Here is a 23678-nt window from a genome sequence, read left to right as displayed (position 1 = left end):
TTTGAAATCACATTCCAGTTTCCCCTCCCAAACAGCAAATTATTTCTACTCCCGCAGGACGTGTGATTTCGGACCCGGAGTTGGAGCAAATCACTTGCAGACTACTTCATGAGGAGCTTATTAATCTGAGTCAAGAGGTCTGGGATTCAAGCTGAAGTATAAACAACCTCCTCATCAATGGACAACTTAGGAGAAAAAAAAAGAAGCTTTGACTTCAGAGTGTGCTTGGTTTCACCTCAACATCATCCACATTCATTTGGAGTCCAGTTTGAAGCCAGATACCACAGAGGAAAGCTGCAGCAAAAATATGCCCCATAATTGGGAACAGTCTCTAAATTCATATAAGTAAGGTAGGCTGTAATTAATCCCAGCACAAAGAGGATCCTCTATGGAGCTTGGTCATGTATTTGTTATTGAACGTCATCACGGGGCCACTCTGAAGCCCATCAGATACAATGTCTAAATACACAGCAATGAGATGTTTTTTTTCCCACCAAAACATCTTCTACCAATGCCTCAGAAACAATTACTAAAGGTTATCAAGGGGCATCTACCACCAGGCTGTGACCTACATGAACCCACCCTCATTTCCCCAAAGAAGGTGCCTCAGTCCCTGTTTTCCTCCTCATCAAAACCCCTGAATCAGGCTGTTCAAATTAAGATGGCTTGCAGTCCTCTCTGGGATTTAGAAGACAGATGATGGGAAAGGCAGTTTGGAAAGATGCTGAATGTAGCTGGCACTTCTTATCTACCACGTATTAGCAGAGTTGAGAAATGGTGTTTGCCATATTGCATTAGCCTGCTGCCGTCCCATCATCGCCTGCCATTCCCAGCAACAACATGATCTAAATTCAGTCCAGATGTCTGAGCCATCAAGCCTTAATAACTCACTACCCTGCATTAATCTTATCAAGTGTGTGATGGATCCCTGTCTGATAACATCTCACAGGATTTTGGAGCTTCACTTCCTGCAGCTGACCACAGCCTCATTAGAAATCAATTCAAAGCACCACGCAGATTTAACTTGACCCTGAAACCTCACAACAATGTAATACACATTTAATTAATGAGAGAATTGTGACGATTTCACTGCGTTTATTGAGCAAACTGGACGTTATTTTATGTGAAGGCGCAGTTTCAAAACACAAGGCACATTTTAGAAATATCAAGATAATAGACAGCAGGGGATATGTGAGTTTCTTGACATTTCCTTATCCAGATCTGGAAAATAACACCTGGATGAGGAAGATAACTAACCCAGATAACATTCTTTTAAATCTGATTTTGTGTCAGCTGGGCATAATGTACATTTATTCTCTAACAGCAAGATGTGTTAAGCCCAGATATTATGACTCTGTTTGCTTTGTCTTACTGATGATGTACAATATGTAATAATGTCGCAATCAATGCATAGATGGTGCAAAATGCACAATGGAATATAACATCAGTAACAGCAAATAGCAGCTGCAGATCAACTCTTTTTCTTTTGGTTGAGTTTTAATGCCTGCTCAGAGTTCACTTCAGTCCTTTAACTCCCCTCTCCTGCTGGCTCAGTCAAGTTTTTTCTCCATCATACTCCTCCACAGCTCCCCTATATTAAAATCATCCCACTGGCTTCAGCTGACAACACGCTGTTCGCAAGAATGTGAGCTACACCGACTGTGTATCTGTGTTTTTGCAGTGCACCATGTAGAGTACGAGGAACATTTACTCCTAAATGTATCTGTCACACACAAACCGTGAGTTACTCTGCAGTTCATAAAAAGTGTTAAAGCTTCGTCAAAGCTAACGGATTCAGGCCACAGCTGTCACTGTGCAGCTTCACTCACCCTGAAGGTGGGGATGGAGCTCTGTGTTGTTGCTGACAGTTTGAGGATCAAACAGGTCAATAATGTTTGGTCACGTGCTTCAGAATACCTTCCACTGCTTGAATATTTGTGAAATCCACTCGCACACATTGTTCCATAACTGTGTGACATTATGATACATTAACTCAGTGTTGTACTTAACTGACTCTTGTAGATTTAATGCAACTTAGATTTTCTTCATGTTCTCTTCAATAAGCATGCTGGGTAAAGACAAATGACCAGTTCTTGTATATCATTTTGAATCAAAACTGGAAAAACCTGGCGAGGTGATTCAGCGTCCACAATTTAGAAAAAAAAACAAAAAAACTGACCCTCGACATCCGTAAAACAAATGCAAACATTTAGGAAATCAGACGTATTTATTTTGTTTCTGCTTCACACTCTATATCATTTAGATCCGACACGAATGGGCTCAGGTCTGCTGTGAACAGTCACATTGTGCCAGAACGGTCAGCAAACCTGTTTGTCAGCTTTAAGTGCTTATTATCATTACTAAACACATTAAAGTTGGAGCCGCAATAAAAATGTACCCTCAGGCTCAGAAAGACATGATGTCATCAATTTCAGTGCACTGACAAAAATGTCCCTCATGAGACATGCTTCAGATTTAGCATTTAAGACTCCTGAACAACAAAAGGTGTTTCTATACCAGCAGGACTTTGGGGGAAAAAAACGGAACCCGGTACGATACGAATGCTAATTACGTCAGCTGGTTTCTCAACCTGACAGTTGATTTCCTGAGCTGAGTGTGGGTTACCAACTATTCCTTCACACCATGCAAAGATCTTTTCTCTGTTTAAGAGTTCTTGCTCTTGGAGTGAAAATCCTGTTTTATAGGCCAGGATCATGAGGTCCAAAGCCTTTTTCCTTCAGGGCCAAGGTTACACTGGTTTCCCAAGCTGGCCCTCCTGGATCAGTCCTCTTCTGAGGAGAGCTGGTCTCCTTCATCACAAACCTCCCTGTAGGCAGCCATGGGGCCACCGTCAGGAGTATAGCTCCCCATAGAAATCTTCAGTCCTTCAGACAGTTTCTGGGCTGCCAGCTTGGCCTGCAACTCCTGAAATTAAACACAGGACGGAGAGAAAGCTGACATTAAAAGGCTGGTAAAGAGAAAACAAGTGGCACAGACACTGCCATTAAAATCTCTACAAAAGTATGTCTGATAATAAGCTTTTCTTTAAGCTGCCAACAGCACACTGTTTGACATTTGGCTCCGAAGCCTGGACATAAAATGAGTCCGTGTCTGAATGCTGCCCTCTAGAGCGGAGTGAAGGAACTGATGTTGACTTCTCACATATTCAGAAAAAAATGGAAACAAAGTCAAAAGTGAACCCCAATATTTGTTTTTAAAAAGTGTTTAGTATTTATGACTTTATCTTTTAATTACTGATTTATCATTGTGTTTTTTTCTGTAAGCAGCATTAAGGGACCTAATGTGTTATTATATGAGATGATCTTGTATTCTTTGATGCGAGTGAATTTCAAATTTCACCAACTAAAACAAAAACATCTGCTGGGATAAAATTTCAACGGAAAGTAGGAGCTGCTGTTTTTACCTACAGAAAAAAAAGAAAAGAAAAGGCTTTTAGGCAATTGGGGCTTTTATTTGAACTGATTTCCTGCTATCATAAATAAAGATTCATCCAGCAGCAGCTAAGGCTATCCAGCATCATCAGGTAGCCTGCAGAGTGGATCACATTGCTTAAGGATGACTTGATAGCACGAATCATGAATTAATGATTGTTGTGCGTTTCCCACACGATGTTGATACTCACGCAGGCTGCTCAGATATCTTAATGGTTGCCTGTTCAAATTCAAATTTAAATCACTTTATTTATCCCCAAGGGGCAATTTAAAAGGGGGCATAACAGTAACTTAAAAAGAGACACAATCAACAACACACAGCCACATTCAACCCATGAATGATAAATTATACGTGCTTTGGTTATAAAGTGCATTCAGATTGGTTCTCCCTGCCATGTGCATTTGCAACCCCTTCAAAATGTTCTCTCTGTGACAGACGCACACACTCATGCAACATCGAGCCCTCCCCTCAAATCAAAACACAACCATTTGCAGACGAGGACTCGTACAGTAACACTGGTGTCACCGGTGCATTTTGGTTGAAACATTTAGCGCTTTTTCAGAGCCTCTGAGCAGATTTTTATTCATTTATTTATTCTTATGTCTCATTTGTACCTGAAGCATAACACAAATAAGTACAGTCTCCTTCATCCTTTAACACAAGGCTGTTTTTGTCTTAAAGCCCACAAATATTGCCTATATTATATGAATCAATATTCATTGCTACATAATGCTGTTGTCAGCTGTATTTTTACTTTGACATGTTTGACCTGGTTTGATTTTGTATTCAAACGTGATCTCACTTGGTTATTTCTCGAGAGTTTTTGCCAGCTACTGATGGGGTAATCAAGCAACTATTTGTACTCTCCAATGCAGACCTTCCAGAACAAGTCATGTGTGAAACCAGTTTCAGAAACAGAGAAACGTGTGTGGGGCGCTGACCTGCTGCTTCTTGGTTTGCTCCCTCAGGAGCACGGCCGACTCCTCCAGACAAAGAAGTTTTGCTGGGTCGTGATGAAGAGGAGGCAGTCTGGCAGCAGTGATGTCATCCAGGTGTTTTTTGTCCTGTTCCCTCCGGGCCTGAGCAGAGAGCGGCGATGCGCTTCCGGACGACTGACTGAGTGAGTCAGATGGAGAAACATCGTTCCTATGTGGCAGCCTGGAAACATGGGCAAGACGATGCTTTTTTACAGACAACAAAAAAAAGAAAACTATCAAAGAAACAGTCATTAAAAGCACTGACAAACTGTTATTTAATGCCTGAAGAATTGCTTAGAAAGGTGATCATGAAACAAAGCCAACTCACTGATTTGGTTTGAACTTTTGCTTCCTGGGAGCCGAGGACGCCTCTGTTTTTTCCAGAACACTTACATAGTGGGGCTTTTTCGGTGGCTGCTGTTGGAGAAAGTATTTGTCTATTGGCCTGTTGTTTAACTGCTGTTTGGATTCACCAGTCCTAGTTTGAGACAGTGTGACCCTGTCCAAGGCTTCGACAAGCTCCCCCTCCTCTGTCTCATCTGAGTTCAGAAAGGCCTCCATGGGCTCAACAGAAGTTGCACTGGAGACGAACTGGTCCTGTTGGTTGCCCAAAGAGGTGTTTTGCTGCAAATTTGCTGACACAGCTGATGTTTCCCTCTCCTGTACAGCACCACCTGCAGCATCCTCACTGTTTCTGTCTTGGCGGGAGGGCGCTAGTGCGGTAGAGATGGTACACTGCTGGGAAGCGAAAGCCTGCTGGTACTTGGACTGAAACTCAGCTTTGGCAGCAGACACCAAACTCTGCCTCCTTTCCTCTTCACTGTGCTGTTCAACTGCAAGACGCACCTTCTCTGCAAAGTCTCTAATTTTTTGCCCTTTGTCAGGAAGAGTCTGTAATAACCTCCTGCAAACAAACCAAATCATTGCATGCTGTATTCAGAATAGCATATATTCACCATATTTAGAAATTCAATGCCTTTACTTTATCTAATAAACCAAAGTTACATTTCTCCTCTTGAACTCCACTGTAGTCACACTAAAGACATGGTAACTGGAATTCCACAGCATCTCGTTGACATTTGATATTGTTATATATATATATATATGGTTTATTACTACACTGTTTATTCAGTTTTCTGATGTGTTGTAACAAAGGTATAAAACGTAACAATATTAAGAACAGTCTGCTCTTTCCAGTGGGAAAAAGTATTACATCTACACGTTTGCGAGCAGTATTTGCCACTTGTTTAGATGCATTTATATCTATGTTAAATGTAAAGAACCAAACCCTACAGTCTAAGAAAGGGTCGTTTACGAGGATCTACTTCTCAGCTACATTTACTGAGTGTCTCTGTATCATTAAAGTTTAGTCTTCGAAACTTTTGCCCAAATCATCTGATCCATAGAGTCGTGGTATTTGTTTTTATTGGTGGTGCCACACAGATTTATGTGTGAAGTTGGTCTGTTTATAACATATAAACTGAGGCTAAAACTTACTTGTTAGAGAGTATCTTTTCCTGTCGGAGTAGCAGCTCTTGGAGCTCCTCTTTGCTTTGGTTCCTCAGGTCTCCAACCTGTCCCTGACGCTCTGTCCGCGACGAGGACATCACTGTTAGCTACCAACAGCTAGCTACATCTATTAACAAACAGCGCGAGCTTAAGGTTAAAATACAAAGTAGAAACTTATAGGCCTAAAAAAGCGCTGCTTGTGGCAGTTTCTTTTCCTCCTACACATGACACTACATTTAAATGTAGATCCTTCATCTTCTTCGTGGGCGGAAGTCAATACTTTGAAATTGCGCTCTATCGCCCCCCACTGTGAGCACACTGTAATTACCAGTAAAACTTTGTAAAACCAGAGAACCTGATTTGCTGCCCTCTGCCGGCCTGCTGTAGTTACCAGTGACAAAAGGGAAACCTCAGCATAAAACTCACAAAATACACAAATGTAAGCAGGCTCAGCTCTAAACAACGGGCTGCCCTGATCAAGATCTTCCACTAGTGTCCTACTCAGTGGATCTCAGTAGGCCCATTTGCTCTGGGCCAGCAACAATGTAAATACAAACTTTTTGCACTTTAAAAGAAATTTGATACAGTTCGGCTGTAACTTTGCAAAACTACCTTTTTGTTTTATTTTTTGTATAAAACTGTTTCTACAACCAATACTTTTTTTATCAAGCAATTTCTTGTGTGAGGAATAAAGAAGGAGCTAATTTTGATCTACGTTCCTTTGTGCCTCAAGCGTTTTGCCCAACACCAGATATTTGTTAATGCACCACGTCAACTGATTTTAGCTTATCTTTCTTTTAAATCATCACATCACACTTTAAGAGCATAACTGATTTGCATGGCTGCTGGCCACTCTGGCCAATCAGAGCCTTTTGTTGACATGAAAGGTTTTGTTTGGCGTCAGTTAAAAGATGTCCCCTGGAGCCCCAAATGGATCAGAGATGCTGATGTGATCTATTCTGTAACCTTGTGTTAGTCTAACCGTGCATGAATCGAAAACACACTCAGTGTTTCAGTCCTCATTCATGTGACACCAGTCCTGACAGAAACGGGTGAAGGTGATTAAATCAGTTTTATTAACTAACCAGAATTTTGGGATATCATTTAAAATCATGTTTTGTTTATTTGAAACTCTCTAGGGGAGCCTTTCCTGGCTCTTTGATTTGGTCGTGGGGGCACAAAAAGGCACTTAGTTCGAGTGCAGTACATGTTAGGTCAGCCTACATGTTAAGATTTTTCTTTCTTCCCCATGTAACGAGTGTGCTGGGTTTGAACTTCACAGCCTTCACAGTCTCAGATTTTCCACAGCTGCATTTCCTGTCCGGATGTTTTCCAACCACTCTGCCAAAACATTTCTCACTCAGCTCGACAGACAATGACCCACACTTAAACCAAGAAGTTCCAGCTGTGTCCTTTTTATCCCCTGTCAGAGTTCAAAGACAGTTTAAATCAGTTTTTCATGCAGCTGTAAAGTAGGAATAAAGACTCAGTAGGGTATAGTTGTTATGTTGTTACAACATTTCTAACTCTTTGATGCAACTATCTCTTCCTAAATGCCCAGTGTATGATGTCAAATCATAATGGACAATGTGAAAGACTAACGCTCTCCACATGTTAATCACAATTCAGAATCGAGAGACACTGAAGTACACCTGAACAATTTAATGTCCTTTATCCAGATCCTAATTCTGTCAAACATCTCATTTTGTTTCTTTGTTTTTAGTCCACTACACACAGCTTTGGAGATGTTGGAAAGCTTCATGGCGAGTCTTCGAAAAATGTCAACACCGACAAATATTGGTCTGCTTCAATCAATGCAGAGCTCATTAAAAAAATCTACAAATTCTATTTAGTCAGGTGATATTGTTTTTTTCCAGGCAATGAAAAATTTGTATTGTGAAATTTCCGTGCATAATTCACTGTAAATTAAGAAAACAGCACCCCCACCATAGCACCATTCACAGAATGAAGCTCCCTGTTTGTATTTAGATACGTTGATCTGAACTTTATGTTTTATGTAAGACAAAGCAAAAACAAAAGTACAAAGAACATTTTTGTAAGTGTGATTTGCCTCTTGACACAATCAGGACACTTGTATAGCTTTTATTATCCAAAGACACTCTGGCCTCATGTCATTAATCTCAGTTTGATATGTATCATTAGGAAAAAGGCACATCATTGAGCTCTTTTAAACACAGTTGTGGCAGTACAGACAACAGCTGGACAATACTAGTGCCAGTGGCTCAGGGATGGCAGTCATCTTATTATTGACAACATCTGTTTGTGATTGTTAAGTATTTAGAATTGAAACCCATTATATTTCTGATATTTGATTACCCTGTTGCCAAGTCAGAGATTCATTCCCATCATCAAAAGATTGTAGACTCTTCAAAAAGGCACAAAGCATGTTAATAAATATTATTTACATAGTTTGACAATAGCAAAATAATATTCAGTTAACTTATCCGAATATGAAATTATAGGAAAATACACACAATAACCATCTACCTTCATATAAGACTCATTGCTTATAGCTCAATGAACATTGTAAGTGGGCTACATTCGCTGTAAACAGAGGGGAAAAAAATCAGCAAATTATTCACAAACATTTCATCTTTATCAACATCTTCAGAAAACAACATACATGGCTATGACTCGAGCTACGTGCAAACAAAGGCTGACTTTTTTCTTCAAACATTTTCTCCCCCAAATGCGACAGAGATGCTTCAAATAGGAATGTGCTAGCTTTTGACGGTTTAAAAAGTTATATCTGCGTCCCGTATGGAGAGTCTTCTAAAAGATAATTAGCAATAAAGATTAAATCATTAAATCTGAGCTTTGAAGGAATAAAGCGGTAGAATAGACCACTCCCAAAGGCTTAAAAGTTTTGTTTGGTTCTTTTAGTTGATTTGGACAGTTCTGCAGATGCACTCCCCAGTTTTCTGGTTCTGTGCTTAGCAAAACTAACAGCTAGTTCACTGTAAAAAAGAAAAAAATAAGAGTCAGGACTGCTTCAGAAATGTGAGTGAACCATATGAAGCGTGATTTAACTGAACTTGAGAAACAAATTTGGCAAACCTAAGACATTAGGCTCGACAAACAGTTTAGCACGGGCAGTCTTTCTGGAAATTACGTTGAGTTAATTCTTTAGTTTTCATGGAGGATTTGGTGCTGGAGCTGTGAAAGTCATTCCAGCTGTGAGTGTGAGTCTGCAGTTGTAGGGATTCAGTTATATAATTACTGTTATGATCAGAATTGATTTGATTAGGAATAGAAACAACTATGAGTTCTATGTAAGGCACAATGAGTTTCATCATGGCTTTTCTCATAAAGTCCAAAAAAGAGGAGACTCTGGGACTGTGTTTTCTGTGAGTGATCCATCATCCCATCTACATAACTCTGGGTTAAGGGCCAAAATTGCTGAATTTACAAGTTAAATGTTTTGAATATCTATAGATTAAATGCTTTAAATGAAGTAAACTAGAACACATGAGATCCAACCCAGGTACTGTAAGATTTTTTTTTTTTTTTTACAGTGACTTCAAACCTGTCAAAAAGTCAGTACTTTAACCCCATGTTGAAGTACTGGCTCCAGAAATTCCCAAAATATGAAACCTTGAGGCTATTCTATGTTTATCTGTGATGTTATTTCCATAAGTTTCATGAACGGTGTATAAACATGAGGTGCACTTGATCTTGCCTGAGAAGAGGAAGGAGATGAAGAGGACTGCTCTTTACTTGATTGTGTGTCTGTTTTTCTTTCTGCGTCCACCTCATCTATTCCGGACTGGACTGGACTCACACCAGGTTGAGACTCCGACGACCAGTTGTAGGAGAATGCCCCACTTGGTGCTGAGGGGTTGGACTGTAGCAAGTTGCTGTATTGAACAGGAGTGTACTTCAGTATACTGGACGCTAACCTACTGGGCGGAGGGTTATTAGATCTGAACGTCCTTTGCACAGTGGGCGTTCGGTAGAACGATGGATATTGAATGGGCGATGAGGGAAATGAGGGTTGTGTGGATGATGAAGACTGTATGGGTGATAGAGGTTGTGTGGATGATGAAGACTGTATGGGTGATAGAGGTTGTGTGGATGATGAAGACTGTATGGGTGATAGAGGTTGTGTGGGTGATGACTGTATGGGTGATAGAGGATGTGTGGGTAATAAAGATTGTATGGGTGATAGAGGTTGAGGGGGTGATGACTGTATGGGTGATAGAGGCTGACGGCGTGATGAAGATTGTATGGGTGATAGAGGTTGAGGGGTAGAAACTTTGACCGGTGATGGAGGTTGGAAAGGTGATGGGAGACGCATGGAATTGACATGAGGAGATTCACTATGAACAGGTTCAACATCTCGCTTCTGTGCTTCATGTCTGCAGATGCACAGTCAAACAACAGAGTAAGAATAAACATCCAAATAAAGCACGAGATACAGCCCGATGCTGCAACACATGTTGACTCTCACCTGGGGAGCAGATCACAGCCTACTCCTATGTCTCTTGTTTCCAATACGTCTCGTAGACTATTCTGTGTGGACATAAAATACTTCAGCTTGTCTTCTAACTCATTATTCTAGGAAAAAGGAAACAGGAAACACTCTGTCAGGTCAGCTGCATGCAAAGAATTGCGACCACTTTACATGGGAAAAGTCACTTGATAGGTGGACAGACACAGGCAAATCACACAGACATTGCTAAAAGTTGAGGATATCCTCTGCTCATCAGCCCAGTGAATCAACCGCAGCCATGCTGTAGATCACAGTACCGCACCATCGTTTAAACATGCAGTAAACATTCAGTGAAGCATTTTCTTACCTCGCACTCCACAATTGCAATTCTGTCCAGAAGCTCTGAGATGAACATATCTTTCTGAGCGACTTGAGCTCGCAGGGATTGAACCTGCACAAATTAAGGGGACATTTAATTGAAGTTTGAAGTGTGTGTCTTTAGTAAGGTGGCAAAACAGAAATGATGAGCTAAATTCAAACCAAACCTAACTATATAGAGATTTTACATTGTTGCATAATTAGCTCTCCTTTTGTGCACTGCCACCAAAACCTCAAAAGCTACACTGTCAGCCATTCCCAAGAGGTGCAGAATACGTTCAACTGGACAGTATCTACACTGTATTTAACCCTCCTCACCTCCTCGATCATTCCTTTGACTTTCCTCTGCTGGCAGAACACCATGTCGTTCAAGTGTTTGATTCTTTCACGGAGGTCCACAGCTTCACCCTGAAGCTCTTTGGACCTAAAAACAGCCACATGTCAGCTCAAAATTCACAGGGGAAAATGACCTCAGTAACTTGATCATTTAAGTGGTGACATGTTTTTTCTTTAATTACAGTTTTTTCCTGATATTGAAAATATCTGTTTGCCAAATCCAATGCCTCTCAAAGACAAAAAAAAAAAATCCTTACAGTGCATTTACAACATAACTGAGTTCAAACATCCATGAAGAAAAGGTGAAATGACCACAATTAAAAGTGTACCTTTTGACTACTGTTGCGTCAGTTGTGTCTGTTTGGTCCATCAAACGGAGGCGCTGTTCACATTCCTGCAGCTTTTTGTGAAGTTGACTTTTCTCCTGTGGTAGTAACATTTCAGTGTTTTGTTTCTCTTTTGTGTTCACAGATTGGTTGAATGGAAATCAAAACCATGCGAGACATGCGAGAAATCCACAGTTTGTATTCTCACAGTATTTAGTGTAATTGTTGTTTTGAGACTGCAGTCATATTAAAGTCAAAGTGAATTTGCTTAATGTCTGCTAGCTCTGTGTTTTGCCCATTTACAGTAGAGATAATGCACAGACTGAACACACAGCTAATAAACTGCACAAACTGAACAGCTTGAGGATGAGACATGGCGATGATAGAACCAGACTTACCTTTCCCATACAGTCCAGAAGACGCTCCACTTCCATGATCCGCTGGTCTCTTTCAGCAATCTTAGCCTCTGCCATTCTAATGTTTCTCTCAGCTTCCTCCAGTCGCCTGATGTACTCGTCAAGTTGAGCCTGAGTGAGCGGAAATACTTTACTTTCAGGTTTAGAAGAACTGATCAGTTCTTAAACTATTTTAAAGAATTTTGGCAGCCATCATTTTGAGTTAAGTCTGCAGTCTTTTTATTGAAGTCAAAGCTTTGAAGCAACCAAAGTGATCGACATGCGTCAGTCCTGTCCTTATGCAAATGTTTTGTCTATTGTCAGCAGAAACTATATTTGATGTGAATGAGCAGAAAAGAATGCAGACCTGTAGGTTTTCAATCTCCTCTCTGTGCTTCCGCTGTTCCTCGTGCAGCTTTTCCTCATATTCCCTCTGCAGCTTTGCTGAGAGCTCCTGCAGAGCCTGATTGTTTGCTTCCTGTGATGACTCCACCTGGACAATCCACAGCACAGCAAATTTAAGAGTGTGCTCAGCTGATTATTCCACATTGACACAAGAATAAAAGATGCATCTGATGTGTTTCTGTGCTGCATAGAGGCATGTTTGCAAACCTGCTGTATCAAAGCATTCTGATTTATCTGCTGTTTCTCAAATTACACATTTCTTTGAAACTGGGAGGTTCTCAGAGCTTTTGGGACTGTTTTAGTCAGTTTGACTTCATTATAACCTCTTACAGAGTTAGGAAATTGACCATTTATAAGGTAGAGAATATCAGATTCTACATGTGACACATTCCTCTACCTTAATCAGGAAATATCTCACATCAGCTGAGTGACCAGTCTCTTTGGATGTGTTGGAAAAGATGCTGTCATGTCTTTGGACATGTATGTGTGAAAAAAATCAGTATGGCAAGTGTGCATTCACAAAGAGCTTTTGCAGATACGCAGGATTACCTGAAGTCTCAGCGTTTGGTTTTCTGCCTGTGCAGCAGCCAGTTCCTGCTCCTTCTCCCTGAGCTTTTCTTTTGTTTTCTCACAGGTGCTCCGCAAACTCTTCACCTCCTTGCTCGTGTCCACTCTGTCCTGACAGTTCTCCAAAAGGGATTTCTGAAAAATAAACTTAATTTAGGTGCCAAACATATCCTCCCAATAACTGCATGCAGCTGTCAGATAAAGAAAACCTTGCACGTTCAGGGGTACTGATTTGTTACCTGCAGGCCGATGTTGGCAGATATGAGGGAGCTGTTCATCTGATCAAAGCTTTCCATGGCTGACGTCCGGACTTTCACCTCAGACTCTAGACTCCTTCGATGTGAGTTGGAAGCCTGCTGAAACACATACATTTTTAGATTTATTATTCACAGGTGAGTTTGATGAGAGAGTTCTGAGTGTCCAGTCACATGTTGTACATAATTCATTACCCTGATTTCCTGTGAAAGCTTATCCATTGTTTGCTGCATTCCTCCAAACTGCCCGTACATCCTCTCTCTCACCTTCTCCAATGAGTCTCTCACCTGTACACAGAAACCAAGAACATACATATACAATCAACACAGAAACTTACACTTTCTTGAGTTCACAACGTCATGTTAAAACTATGAGCCACCTGAAGGCTTAGCTGTTTGTTGTTTTAGTTTCCACTCACCCCTCTGATATAGCTCATCTCATCCTGAAGGTGACTGAGTGACCACTCACGCGCCATCATTTCCTGCTGTCTGTCCGATGTCGTCCTCTGCACTATGCCGTACACTTTGGGCCCATGATGCTCTGACACCCCATTGGTTGTGTCTCCGAGGTGCTGAGACAGGAGACAGGAGACAGGATAATGCCGGTCAGGTTTCTGTAACCACCCTCCAGTAAGACTAACTTATACTGGCACGACGCATGTGCATTTGTGTGAAAACATGCATACTTTCAGGTGTATGTGTTTGCAAGATGATGCACACGTATGTACATATGTGCAATTGAGCAAGTGTTTCCAGAACTACTGCTGCTGAGCACTAGAAACAGGAGGCTGGTAACAGGCAGCTAAAAAAGGTGCAGGGTGTATAGAAGGTGTCATGTTTCTGCAACCCAATACATGAGCTCCTGCCATTTCTGTCTATTGTACCTCTACCAGCCAATGAAAACAGATGCCCACCAGCACAGGCGCAGTGTGGCACTTTGACAATGTAATAACTGAATAACAATAGTGGTGGGTACAGATAAGTTATTGAACAGTTACTTAAATATCAACTTTCTATTAAATATTCAGAGGCAACTGTTTTGTGTAGAAATCTGAAGGAGAACTTATCATTGCTGTGGGGATGCGACTGATACTTACTTGAACATGACAAATTGATTGATTGTAAAGTGTAAGTCCACACTCCAAAATATACTGGGATTATAACCACAAAGGCCAAATGAAACCAGTTAACATAAATATTTAAAGGGAAAGTTCACCAACCAAAATTAAATATACATGCTTCTCCTCTGGCCCTCAGTGCAGTTTGTCTTCTGTATCTAGATTATCTTTCTCCGAGTTGGCAAGCATGGAGACTAAAAGGCTGTGGAGACATTTGCCTTTTCTAGAATATATCATAATGCATGGCAGTTGGCTTGTGGACCTCGTGGTACCAAAAATTACCTTTGACCAACTCAAAAGCAACATTTCTGTCGAGAAATTGTGAATAGCTTAATCAAGAACATCCACAACCTTTGTGGGGACTGGTTTCACGTGGGAACTATTTTCTCTCACCAGAACTAAACTATATCATTGCTCAGCAGGAAGAATTGAGCATTTACTCTTGACTCAATAATAATTTCTTTGACAGGATATAATTGCTAATCAATTAGCTACAAACTTACCTTGATAAGTTAGTACAGTTTAATGCTAACTTGAAGAATAGCAGAAGATGAATGCAGCAAGAGCCAGCATCAAAGTGATGGATGCTACTGCTGAGCCTTATCTAGAGCTGAGACGGCGCTGGCCATAACTGCCACATCTGCCACCGCATCCTAAAGGCTCTCTCTTGAGACTGATGTGCAAAGCCAATCACAGACCATCAGACTTTGATCGCTTTTTTTTTCTTTAAATTTACACAGAGATAAGGTTAACATTTCAGTTTTGTATAAAGAAAATAAGTCCCACATTAAATCATCCACAGCAAGATTTTCTAAAGTAACCAGGAGATGTTGCTGATGAGTTGTTTTAAAGGCATTTTTGGTGTGTTGAGTACAACAAACCAAAGGCCATCTTGGTCCATTTTATTTGAGGAAATGCAAACATCTCGAAGGCAGATATTTCCAAAAGTGGATAACTCAGCAAAACATGGAGAAGACATTTGTCAGGGAGACTTTTTATTATTTATCATAAAACTGAAACCAAAATTTTAATGGGCATTTTTGCTTGAAATATTAAACTCTTTCTATTTCTATCGTTTAACTGATCGTCGAAAACATTCTGGGTGTGAGTAAAATTCAAATCATGCTCAGACTTAAAAGGATGTACCTGGGATCTGGGAATTGTTGCACTCACCTAAATGCATTTTTTTAACATGTTTGTGAGTAAATTATTCATGACATCCTCACAGTGTCTGCATAGAAATGTTTTTTTTTCAGTGCATCAGCAACATTTGCCCATCCTGTAGTGTATGCACATCATTCACGTAGTGGATGCGGCTGTCTACCTGCCGAGGCGACTCCCTGCCAGCTGGCCTCTCCCTGTGGATCAACCCATTCCTCTTCTTCCATGTTTCTTTGACATCGATCTTTGCCTCAGCCTGCAGACAGAACATAACAAACAATATCAAAGACTGCTGTTGGGGGAGATTTACTTCCTTTCATGTGTAAACAGATCTGCTGGAATGTATTGTTGTTGTCATTTGGCCAGTAAATTTGTTTTTAACACCATTTTTTTGTTTTTGAGATTTCTTTTTACAATAATATTACGGACAAATGATTATCATGGTTGTCATTAGTGGTGCCACAATACCATTTTGATGTTTTATTGTCTTGGCTAATGTGAAGTAAAGTAAAACTTTACTTGACTTTTGAGTCCATTACTGTCTGTTAACAAAGCTAACAATCATAGATCCCACGTCGGCATCATCACTTTATTGACCTCCCATGAGCAATGGACACTGATTTCTTATTACATGTAGCCAATGTGTTATTACTTGTACCCATTGCAAACTTTTGTCTTCTGAAACAATCTTCCTTAGACTCTGAGCTGAGTCTGGGTTTAAAGCTCTTCTCAAAATTTTTTTTTTTTTTTTTACCAGTAATTACACTTTTTGTGTTTTTTACATAAATTTGCTATTTTTCCATTTATTGTGTATTCTGAGCAGCACTTGGCAAAACAGAAAATGCCATATGACTTAAACTTACAACTATTCAGAGAAGGAGGCGTCAGTCTCCACATCTCACAGATCCCACATCTCATAGGAGAGAGGAGGAATAAGGACAAAGACGCCAGTGTTGTCTCTCAGACAGAGTCGAGCCTCACATTTCTGCACCACTTAATCTCCAGAAGACGTGCTGTTGAGAAATGCTGAAGGCCCACTAATAGGCGGATGTGAATTCCAGCAGATGAGAGGGAAGAACACCCATTTTTATGTTTTAACAGCACTTCATGAGCACTCCATCAGCTTTGAGTTTTACAATGCTGGTGTTTGGCCACACGGGTGGACAATGTTTACCTGGTTTCTGTGGCTATTGAAGTAGTCATGTTGTTTTGGTGGATGAAGCATACAGGGCTACTATTGTTTTGTTGTACGGAGAAGCTGACTTCCTGAATTATGTCAACATATAAAAACTGCTGAGGGAAAAAACATCTCCGACAGAATCATGTGGTAGTGCTTTGTCAAGCATCTCACTGTATCATGACCTGACTGCGTTATTGTAGACTCACACGACTGCTTTGTGAGTGGACTGGTCTGAGCTCCTTATTTCCAACACAAACATGAAAGTTGTGTTTGAAGTCACAACACAAAGACCCTCTCATGTCGCTCTTTGGGTTGAATCATGTTCACTTTGAGGACACTATCAGTCATTACAGAGATGAAACCCAACAGGTTTCAAACCCAACAGAGATAGTGAACAGGTGAAGTGACATTTTCATGCAGCAGCTCTGCGTCCTGCTTCCTCTGCCCTCTGTGTGTGCCGTGGTGGAGATGTATTACATCACATGTAGGACAAAGTCAGTGCCTGGATTGTGTCCATAATGTGTCAAGTTGCAGGATACACCCTTTCTAATTTTATGGCGAAGAACTACTTTAAGTAGAGCTCCCACTGAAACATAGCTATCTCTTACACAGGATTTTTTCATTTCCTTCCTCCTTGATTAACTTCATAACTTCCCTTCATCACAGCACAAGAGACCAAGATTTGACTTTCCAAGAGATGAGGTCTAAGATCAGTGATAAAGCTGAAAAAGACATGAACACTCACAGTATAAATACACAAGTGTAGATGAACGCAGTGAAAAGACTGTTAACTCCCGTTTAACACTTTTGAGCTCTGTGCAGGTAACAGGTGTGTTACAGCAGCATCCACAGAGACCTAACTTCTAACTTGTTGAACCTGCATATTTCCATTCACAATCTGTGAATTGAAAAAAAAGTAACCACAAAAGTAGCTCCAGATTTATGTACTCTATTCTATGCTGCAGGATGCCACTTGTTTTAGTATTTCAATGAGTGGTAAATGGAAGTATTTATGAAGCACTTTTCTCATCTAGTTAACCAGTCAAAGCATTTTTTATACTACAACTCACATTCACACATACACACACTATTACAGCTCTTCTTACAGGCTATCCGCTGCTTTATTTCCAACCAATGGTTGTCATTTGGTCTGAGGAATTGACCCTGACCTTCTAGTTGAGCAGCCATCTTTTCTTTGAGCTACAGTTTCTTTGTTGATAAGGAACCTATAGCAGTGATAAACCACAGGTATGTTGGTTTCACACAACTTAAGACTGCGTTCAAATGTATCTGTCTTTGTATTAAATGTAAAGCTCCAGCCAGCAGCAACATCTCTTGGCCCAAGAGTTGAGACACTGAAAACAAATATATGCTCTGGAGTGTCAAACCACCACACCTTGAAAGACGATTGTTTTGATTGACTGTTGAAATAAGCAGCATCCACCTGTCTGTCTATCGATGGAAAACAGCAATTCATAGAATAGCATGCCCATTGTTTTTAATTGCATTTTAATGCAATACTGAATTGCAACTTTTCCAATAAAAGCATGAAATGTCTTGAAGTTATGCACGGGACCCACACTAATGAAAAAGCAAACAACAGTAACACTACCTGCTGTGTTACTGTTGGATACAGCGATACTCGATAAAGTAAGTCAGGTTTTTATTGGCGAAACAAAGCTGAAGCATTTTTTTAAGGCTGCAAAATGTAATTATTATCATTTTCATCTCTGGGATATTATATCATATCTGGGAAGATACTAATCCATCGTGGGACTTTTCTTCGCTGAGACCACAAAAAGCTGGTGAGTCACATCACTTTGATATTTGCTTGGGTTTTACAAAAGGGTTTCTATTCCCGCTTACGCACACTGAATCTTCTTCAAAACAGGCTAGAATCACCTCACATGGGTATAACTTTTTTGCTCATTGGTGGAAGTTTTTATTTTTATTCTTACCTTTTGCATTCATCTTTTTTATTCATAATTTCTAAATGCAAAAATCTGCAATGGAAACCTTCCTATAGAAACTCATGAAGGTTTCCTTCTGTCAAATGAGAAAGTATAAAAACCAACAAAAGTGTCCTTTTTGAGGCCGGGTCGGCGGGATTCATAGCTCCTTTCCTCTGTGTTTTTTAAGCTGTGTCATTTGCAATTTCAATTTGTGTTTGGTCACTTTTAAGTGAAAAGTGTTTGATATGGCTTGAGATAACGCCAGAGGATTTGGCAATTTTTTCCCTTTTTGGTTTCTTCTACAATTGTGGGACGAAGCACCACTGTCATAAAAACAAAACTCAGTATCCTGCACTTGAAAAAGCCATAAAAGCCATGCACATGAATTTGTTGTCATGTTGAAGAGGCTTTAAAGATGCCACCAAAAGGCCACAAAAAATGTCAAGCGACAGTAAAGCAAAACCACGTGGTGTGGGGCTGATAACACAAACCGTGAACTGCGGTATGTTGATGTGCTTCAAAATGCCAGAGAAGCTCATAGTATATGGTTCCCTTATCTTAAACTTCTCTAGTGTTGCTTTAAGAAAATATAAAGCTTGAGCAGTCAGATGTTGCCTGGACAGCAAAAACGAAAACAAACCTCAATTTCCTTTTTGAACACATCCTGCTCCTCCTCAAGGTAATACAGTTTTAAGAGGCCGTGCTCATGTCATTCACATATGAAATCATATATCATATATGTAAGTGTGTGTGTGTGTGTGAGTGAGTTGCATCTATTAACTTTGTACGTTTTGTGACATGATTTTCATCACAGTTCAGGAGATTGAGTGATGTAACTCATACTCTGCTCTTTGAGACGCTGATGTCTGCCTTGTTTGCGCAGTTTCAGGGTTGCATAGTTTCATCATCACTAAACACACACTCAACTTGTACACATCAGCGTTAAGTGCAGTTTCTCTCCACTCTGTGTTCCCTCTTGTCAGTCAGTCCTCTGACATTAATTTTAATAGGCATGGTCACACCCTCCCATAGGGAAACGTATTCAGAGATTACTCCAGCATGCTATCAGCGGAAAGTGTGAGGGCGTGGTAATGAGAAAAACACCACACTCTCTGGCTAAGGTCCATTGACAACATGGCATGGGAGTCTGCTCAGGGGTCTTCACAACAGAGAAGAATTAAAACCTCTTCAGAGGAAACAACCAGTGAAGTCTTGCTCTCGGTTCTCACACTCACTGTGAAGCTGAGGTTCAAGTCCTGAGCACAAACAAAAGCTGGGGCAGAACCACCTACAGCAAACACCAACACAACCTGCAGCTCTCACTCAGCCATAATTCACACGGTCACTATCAGCACCAACAGTCATAGAAAATGTCTTCTGCACTTCAGCTAGTTTAATACTGATGTTATGAGACTTGGTTGTAGTAGTTACCATGTTTGAGTTTACACTGTTTCACCTCAGCTGTCTGTATATTTGAATATTTTCTTTTGCATGGACCAGACTCAGTACGGTCTCAGTTGAGCTTTGAAATAAATGTGAAACAGCTGCGTGTGTGTTATCACATACACACGGTGTCATGATTGCGTAACTGGACCAGATGATAAAAGGACACATAAATCATTGGCTCCACCATGTGTCTTTTAAAGGCTTTCGCATCATAAGATGAGTTCAGGTTGTTGGCACACAATTTCATTTGGTGTGTTGAGTCAAGCTGAGTCGAGGGATTTAAGGGTTTAACTTAACTCTGTTTATTGAGGCTTAACCTATCTAAATAGGGCTGTCAAGCAAGCCTTAAAGGCATGGCCCAGCATACCTAATTGTGGAATTTCACCAAGAGAGATATCAGACTCACTGTGTCTGTGGTTTTTGCCTCCTTGGCTCCATTATCCTCAGCGTGTAGAGTTAACCTGAGGCGTCTGATCCTCCTCTGAAAAACAAAGACACAAATCAAATTAAAAGAAATGCAAGCGAATTAATTTGCCATGAAGTCATCATGAGAAAAGATATGAGTTCATATTAAAATGTCACTGAAGCTGAGACATAGAAATTTCTCAACGATCTACAGCCATCGCCAGCATAGATTATTTATAGACAATGAGCAGTAAACAAAGTTTATGCAAATGTTCTGAAACTGTAAAAAGGCTACATCCATCATATTATTTACTGTACGGTTAATTTAACTTTTTAAATAATTTTCCCACAAATTTCAGCAATAAAGAGCCAACATCTGTAAGGTTTAGAAAACGCTCTATAAAGGGTTGTGTCATTCAAAACAAGAGAACTATGGGAATCAGGGAAAAAAGTCAAAGAACAAAGACCTTTTTTATCAGAGAGCTGTTCAAATAAACATGACATCCCAGCCTCCTGCACACTCGGCTCCCATTACGCGCTTGTGTGAAAGAAATGATCTACACATCCTACGACAAACAGCAAGTCAACAGCTCTGAGATCTGGAGAAACTGAATATCAGCTGAGAACATTTGTCTCACTGCTACACACAAGTGGGTGTACAGTTCAAAGAAACAGAGGACAAACAGGAGGGAGGAGAGAAAACACTGGACTGTTGGCGAGGAGAGGGGAGTGAGAGAAAAGGGGGAGACCGAGGGTGAGTTTTAGTGTCCTGACTTCTCTGGGGCTTCTTACCTCACTTGAAGACTCTGGAGAGTCCTCTGTTGTGGTGGTGGTGGTGGAAACAGTTCGTCTTGAACCGTAGCGAAGCATATCTCCTCTTCTGTCCACTCCTCGCTTCTCTTCCTCTCCCTCTGCAGCCCTCCTCCCACCCTTCCTCTCACTCTCCTTCCTGAGGTCTGCTCAGGCTCTCAGAGCGGCCATCTGCCCCCGGCTCAAGTCAGGGAGGAGGAGGAGGGAAATTCCACTTTTTCAACCTTAGTGGTGGTGGGTCCACAGGGCCCTAAGGTTCTGAGGTCCCCTTCTTTTCTGTCAGTGAAATGAGCAGGTAGAGTCCAGTCGGACACTCAGCAACACAAACACAACTGTGTCATTGTCTTAATTCCAGCCTGACTGCTCTCACTGTAAATCCTCTCGGCTTGTCAGTCACTCTGTCATGCTGACCCTGTGTCTCTGCGTTCTGATCAGACCTGTCGGGCCACATTTCAGCTCTCCCTCCCTGCTCTGTGCCTCCTGCCCTGAGAGCAGAACTTTCACAGGGCGGGTCCTTTTACTAGGCTGGGACAGGTGGAGTCCCTCTTATCAGGAAGGAGTGGCTAATAGGTGGAGCTGATACACGCCGTGCACTTTACTGAATGGAGTTTAATGCCAAGAGCCTTTGTTCTTCGTAATGGATGTTTTACCATGTGCAAAACAGGTTTTTGCGGCATATTTTTTAAACTAAATCCCTTAGGTCTTATTCCCTGTTTCAACAAACACTTAAGTTATGCTTTTTGTTTGTTTTTCAAATCAAAGTACAAACAGTACTGTACAAATGTGAAGTGTCTCTACTTGAAAAGACTTTTAAATCTGTTTTGTTTATCTCGTCCATTTCGTTTCAGAGGAAAAGTTTTACTCAACTACATTTATCCAACGGTTCCTTTTCAGATCTGTCTATCTCGCTGCATCTATAACAGATGTGGCTTGTGTCACATGGATGGTTCCACAGACGATAAATTATTAATACTGTTGACAGTGTATACTGATGAAATGGATCACAGCATGTAACAAGCGTGAATGTTACTGCCACCTGCTAATTTACCACCATACATTTAACATTTAACATGTTTACACTGACTTATATTGTCAATTATTTTTAAAGAGCAGTCTTTCTGAAGTCAGATCACATTCCTCTGATGAATGACCTGCAATCACTCCCTTTTAATAGAAACTGTAGACAAAGTAGGAACAAAGTGTAAAAACTCAAGTTGCCCTGCAAGAGCTTGTTGGTCTTCATCAAAGCTCCGTTGTCAGTGAATGTCAAAATACTTCAGTAAATGTGAAGAGATCATTGTCAGAGCAATATTAGAGGCCTTTCTGCAGGACTGTGGTTAATTAGTAATCAGACATCAAACAAACAGTTTCTGCAGTCAGTGAGTCGGTCATTAAGCGGGGCTCGGTCCAAATCCAGCAACGCGTGGAGAGCCATGTGTTCTTCTTCTCTCACGTTCATGTGTTTTTGACTTTCTGATAAGTTTGCACTCTCACTGTTTGTGGTCATCGATGCACAAGCTTAAAATAAAAGGTTGCTCCAACAAGAAAAGCCAGGTCTACAGGTTCCTTGTGACAATACAAAGATACAGTCATGCACTGTATGCCAATCATGCAAACAAGAGCATAAACAACATAAGCGTGTTTTTAAATGTTGCTAACAACAGAGAAAGGGAAGGACCTCCCCGATACATGTTACGCTCTGTTTTTTCTTCTCAATAATGAATTCGTTTGCTCAGTTCAGTGCTGAGCTATTAGCTCACCCATGGACTTGCCATAGTGGTTTTTATATAGTCGCTCTCAGAATGGTGTTTGCACCTCAAAGGATGGAAATAGGTATTTTCCTCAACATACACAGCAGTAGCTGGTGAATTTTCTAGAAACCTTTCTCGATTTGATTGTACTTCATTCTTTCATGCTAGAATGGTTCAAAGAGAAAAAAACTCTGCTTATCTTACTCCACGGCAATTGTCTGACAGCTGTGGTTTAAAGTCAGTTCTCAGATTGAGATCATTCTTTTCTTTGTAAGTGATTTGAAAATGAATTTTCTTTTATTACTTCATGGTTCTAGATTTCTTATTGACTTGAATTGCAGCTGCGTCGCATCCCAAACAAAAGAAACATAAAGAACACTGCTCACATATTAGTGTATCAGTTTTGATGTCTCTGTTTTCTGTGATAGCAGTTCAACAATCCCAGTTATTATCGCACTGACATTTTACACTTAGATACCTAAACATAAAGCGCATTTTCCCAATGTCACGAAATATTTTAAAATCGGAACATTTACTTGAAAGTGCACATCACTGGCATGACTTGAACTATCTGAAAACTTTCTCCTACACTGGAGCATAGTGATACTCAGGAGGAGTTTCCTCTGTCCCAGTTGTGTAACGTGCGTCTATTGTCTGCTGCAGCATGCAGGTCACAGTGCAGGTGTTTGATCTTGTGCTCTGTGTTGGGCAGGTTGCTTGCGATAGGTTTTGTTGTTGAAACCAACAACATTAGTTATTTGTCCGGTCAGCAATACTCCTGCAGCTCTGGACTCCAGGTTTA

The 23678-nt window shown here is 40.6% G+C and overlaps 2 protein-coding genes across 7 annotated transcripts; both read right to left on the bottom strand.

The window, feature by feature from the left end:
• Positions 1-1351: 1351 nt before the first annotated feature.
• polr2m (RNA polymerase II subunit M) lies at positions 1352-6222 on the bottom strand. The gene is made up of 4 exons (XM_072380534.1): positions 5928-6222; positions 4759-5334; positions 4395-4611; positions 1352-2925 (listed from the first exon to the last, which is right to left on the bottom strand). The coding sequence occupies exons 1-4, from the start codon at positions 6035-6037 to the stop codon at positions 2782-2784; spliced, it is 1047 nt and encodes a 348-aa protein (XP_072236635.1). The 5' UTR covers positions 6038-6222; the 3' UTR covers positions 1352-2781.
• Positions 6223-8026: 1804 nt separating this feature from the next.
• myzap (myocardial zonula adherens protein) lies at positions 8027-21613 on the bottom strand. Of its 6 annotated transcripts, none has more exons than XM_072380531.1 (15): positions 21108-21613; positions 20317-20391; positions 15496-15588; positions 13473-13625; positions 13249-13341; positions 13039-13155; positions 12782-12934; positions 12195-12320; positions 11831-11959; positions 11436-11530; positions 11089-11194; positions 10760-10843; positions 10411-10517; positions 10008-10318; positions 8027-9953 (listed from the first exon to the last, which is right to left on the bottom strand). In XM_072380531.1, the coding sequence occupies exons 1-15, from the start codon at positions 21183-21185 to the stop codon at positions 9562-9564; spliced, it is 2112 nt and encodes a 703-aa protein (XP_072236632.1). In that variant the 5' UTR covers positions 21186-21613; the 3' UTR covers positions 8027-9561. The 6 variants fall into 6 exon arrangements, with proteins under 6 accessions (XP_072236632.1, XP_072236634.1, XP_072236633.1 ...); XM_072380533.1 differs by having other exon boundaries at positions 10113-10318; XM_072380532.1 differs by having other exon boundaries at positions 8027-10070; positions 10206-10318; positions 21108-21612.
• Positions 21614-23678: the final 2065 nt, after the last annotated feature.

This window comes from Leuresthes tenuis, unplaced genomic scaffold, assembly GCF_036924035.1.
Source record: "Leuresthes tenuis unplaced genomic scaffold, fLeuTen1.0.hap1 SCAF_2, whole genome shotgun sequence".
Classification (NCBI taxonomy): domain Eukaryota; kingdom Metazoa; phylum Chordata; class Actinopteri; order Atheriniformes; family Atherinopsidae; genus Leuresthes; species Leuresthes tenuis.
This window is presented reverse-complemented; position numbering and strand designations above follow the sequence as displayed.

What these genes read in the sequence shown, in the direction of transcription:
- myzap (XM_072380528.1), bottom strand. Translation starts at nt 21,185, where the DNA reads ATGCTTCGCTACGGTTCAAGACGAACTGTTTCCACCACCACCACCACA. An exon ending in AGCTTTCACAGGAAATCAGG is followed by an intron (nt 13,156 to 13,248) that starts GTAATGAATTAT and finishes TATGTGTTTCAG; the next exon opens with CAGGCTTCCAACTCACATCG. An exon ending in AGGAGATTGAAAACCTACAG is followed by an intron (nt 11,960 to 12,194) that starts GTCTGCATTCTT and finishes CCGCTCACTCAG; the next exon opens with GCTCAACTTGACGAGTACAT.
- polr2m (XM_072380534.1), bottom strand. Translation starts at nt 6,037, where the DNA reads ATGTCCTCGTCGCGGACAGAGCGTCAGGGACAGGTTGGAGACCTGAGG. An exon ending in CAAAAGTTCAAACCAAATCA is followed by an intron (nt 4,612 to 4,758) that starts GTGAGTTGGCTT and finishes CCATGTTTCCAG; the next exon opens with GCTGCCACATAGGAACGATG. An exon ending in AGCAAACCAAGAAGCAGCAG is followed by an intron (nt 2,926 to 4,394) that starts GTCAGCGCCCCA and finishes GTTTAATTTCAG; the next exon opens with GAGTTGCAGGCCAAGCTGGC.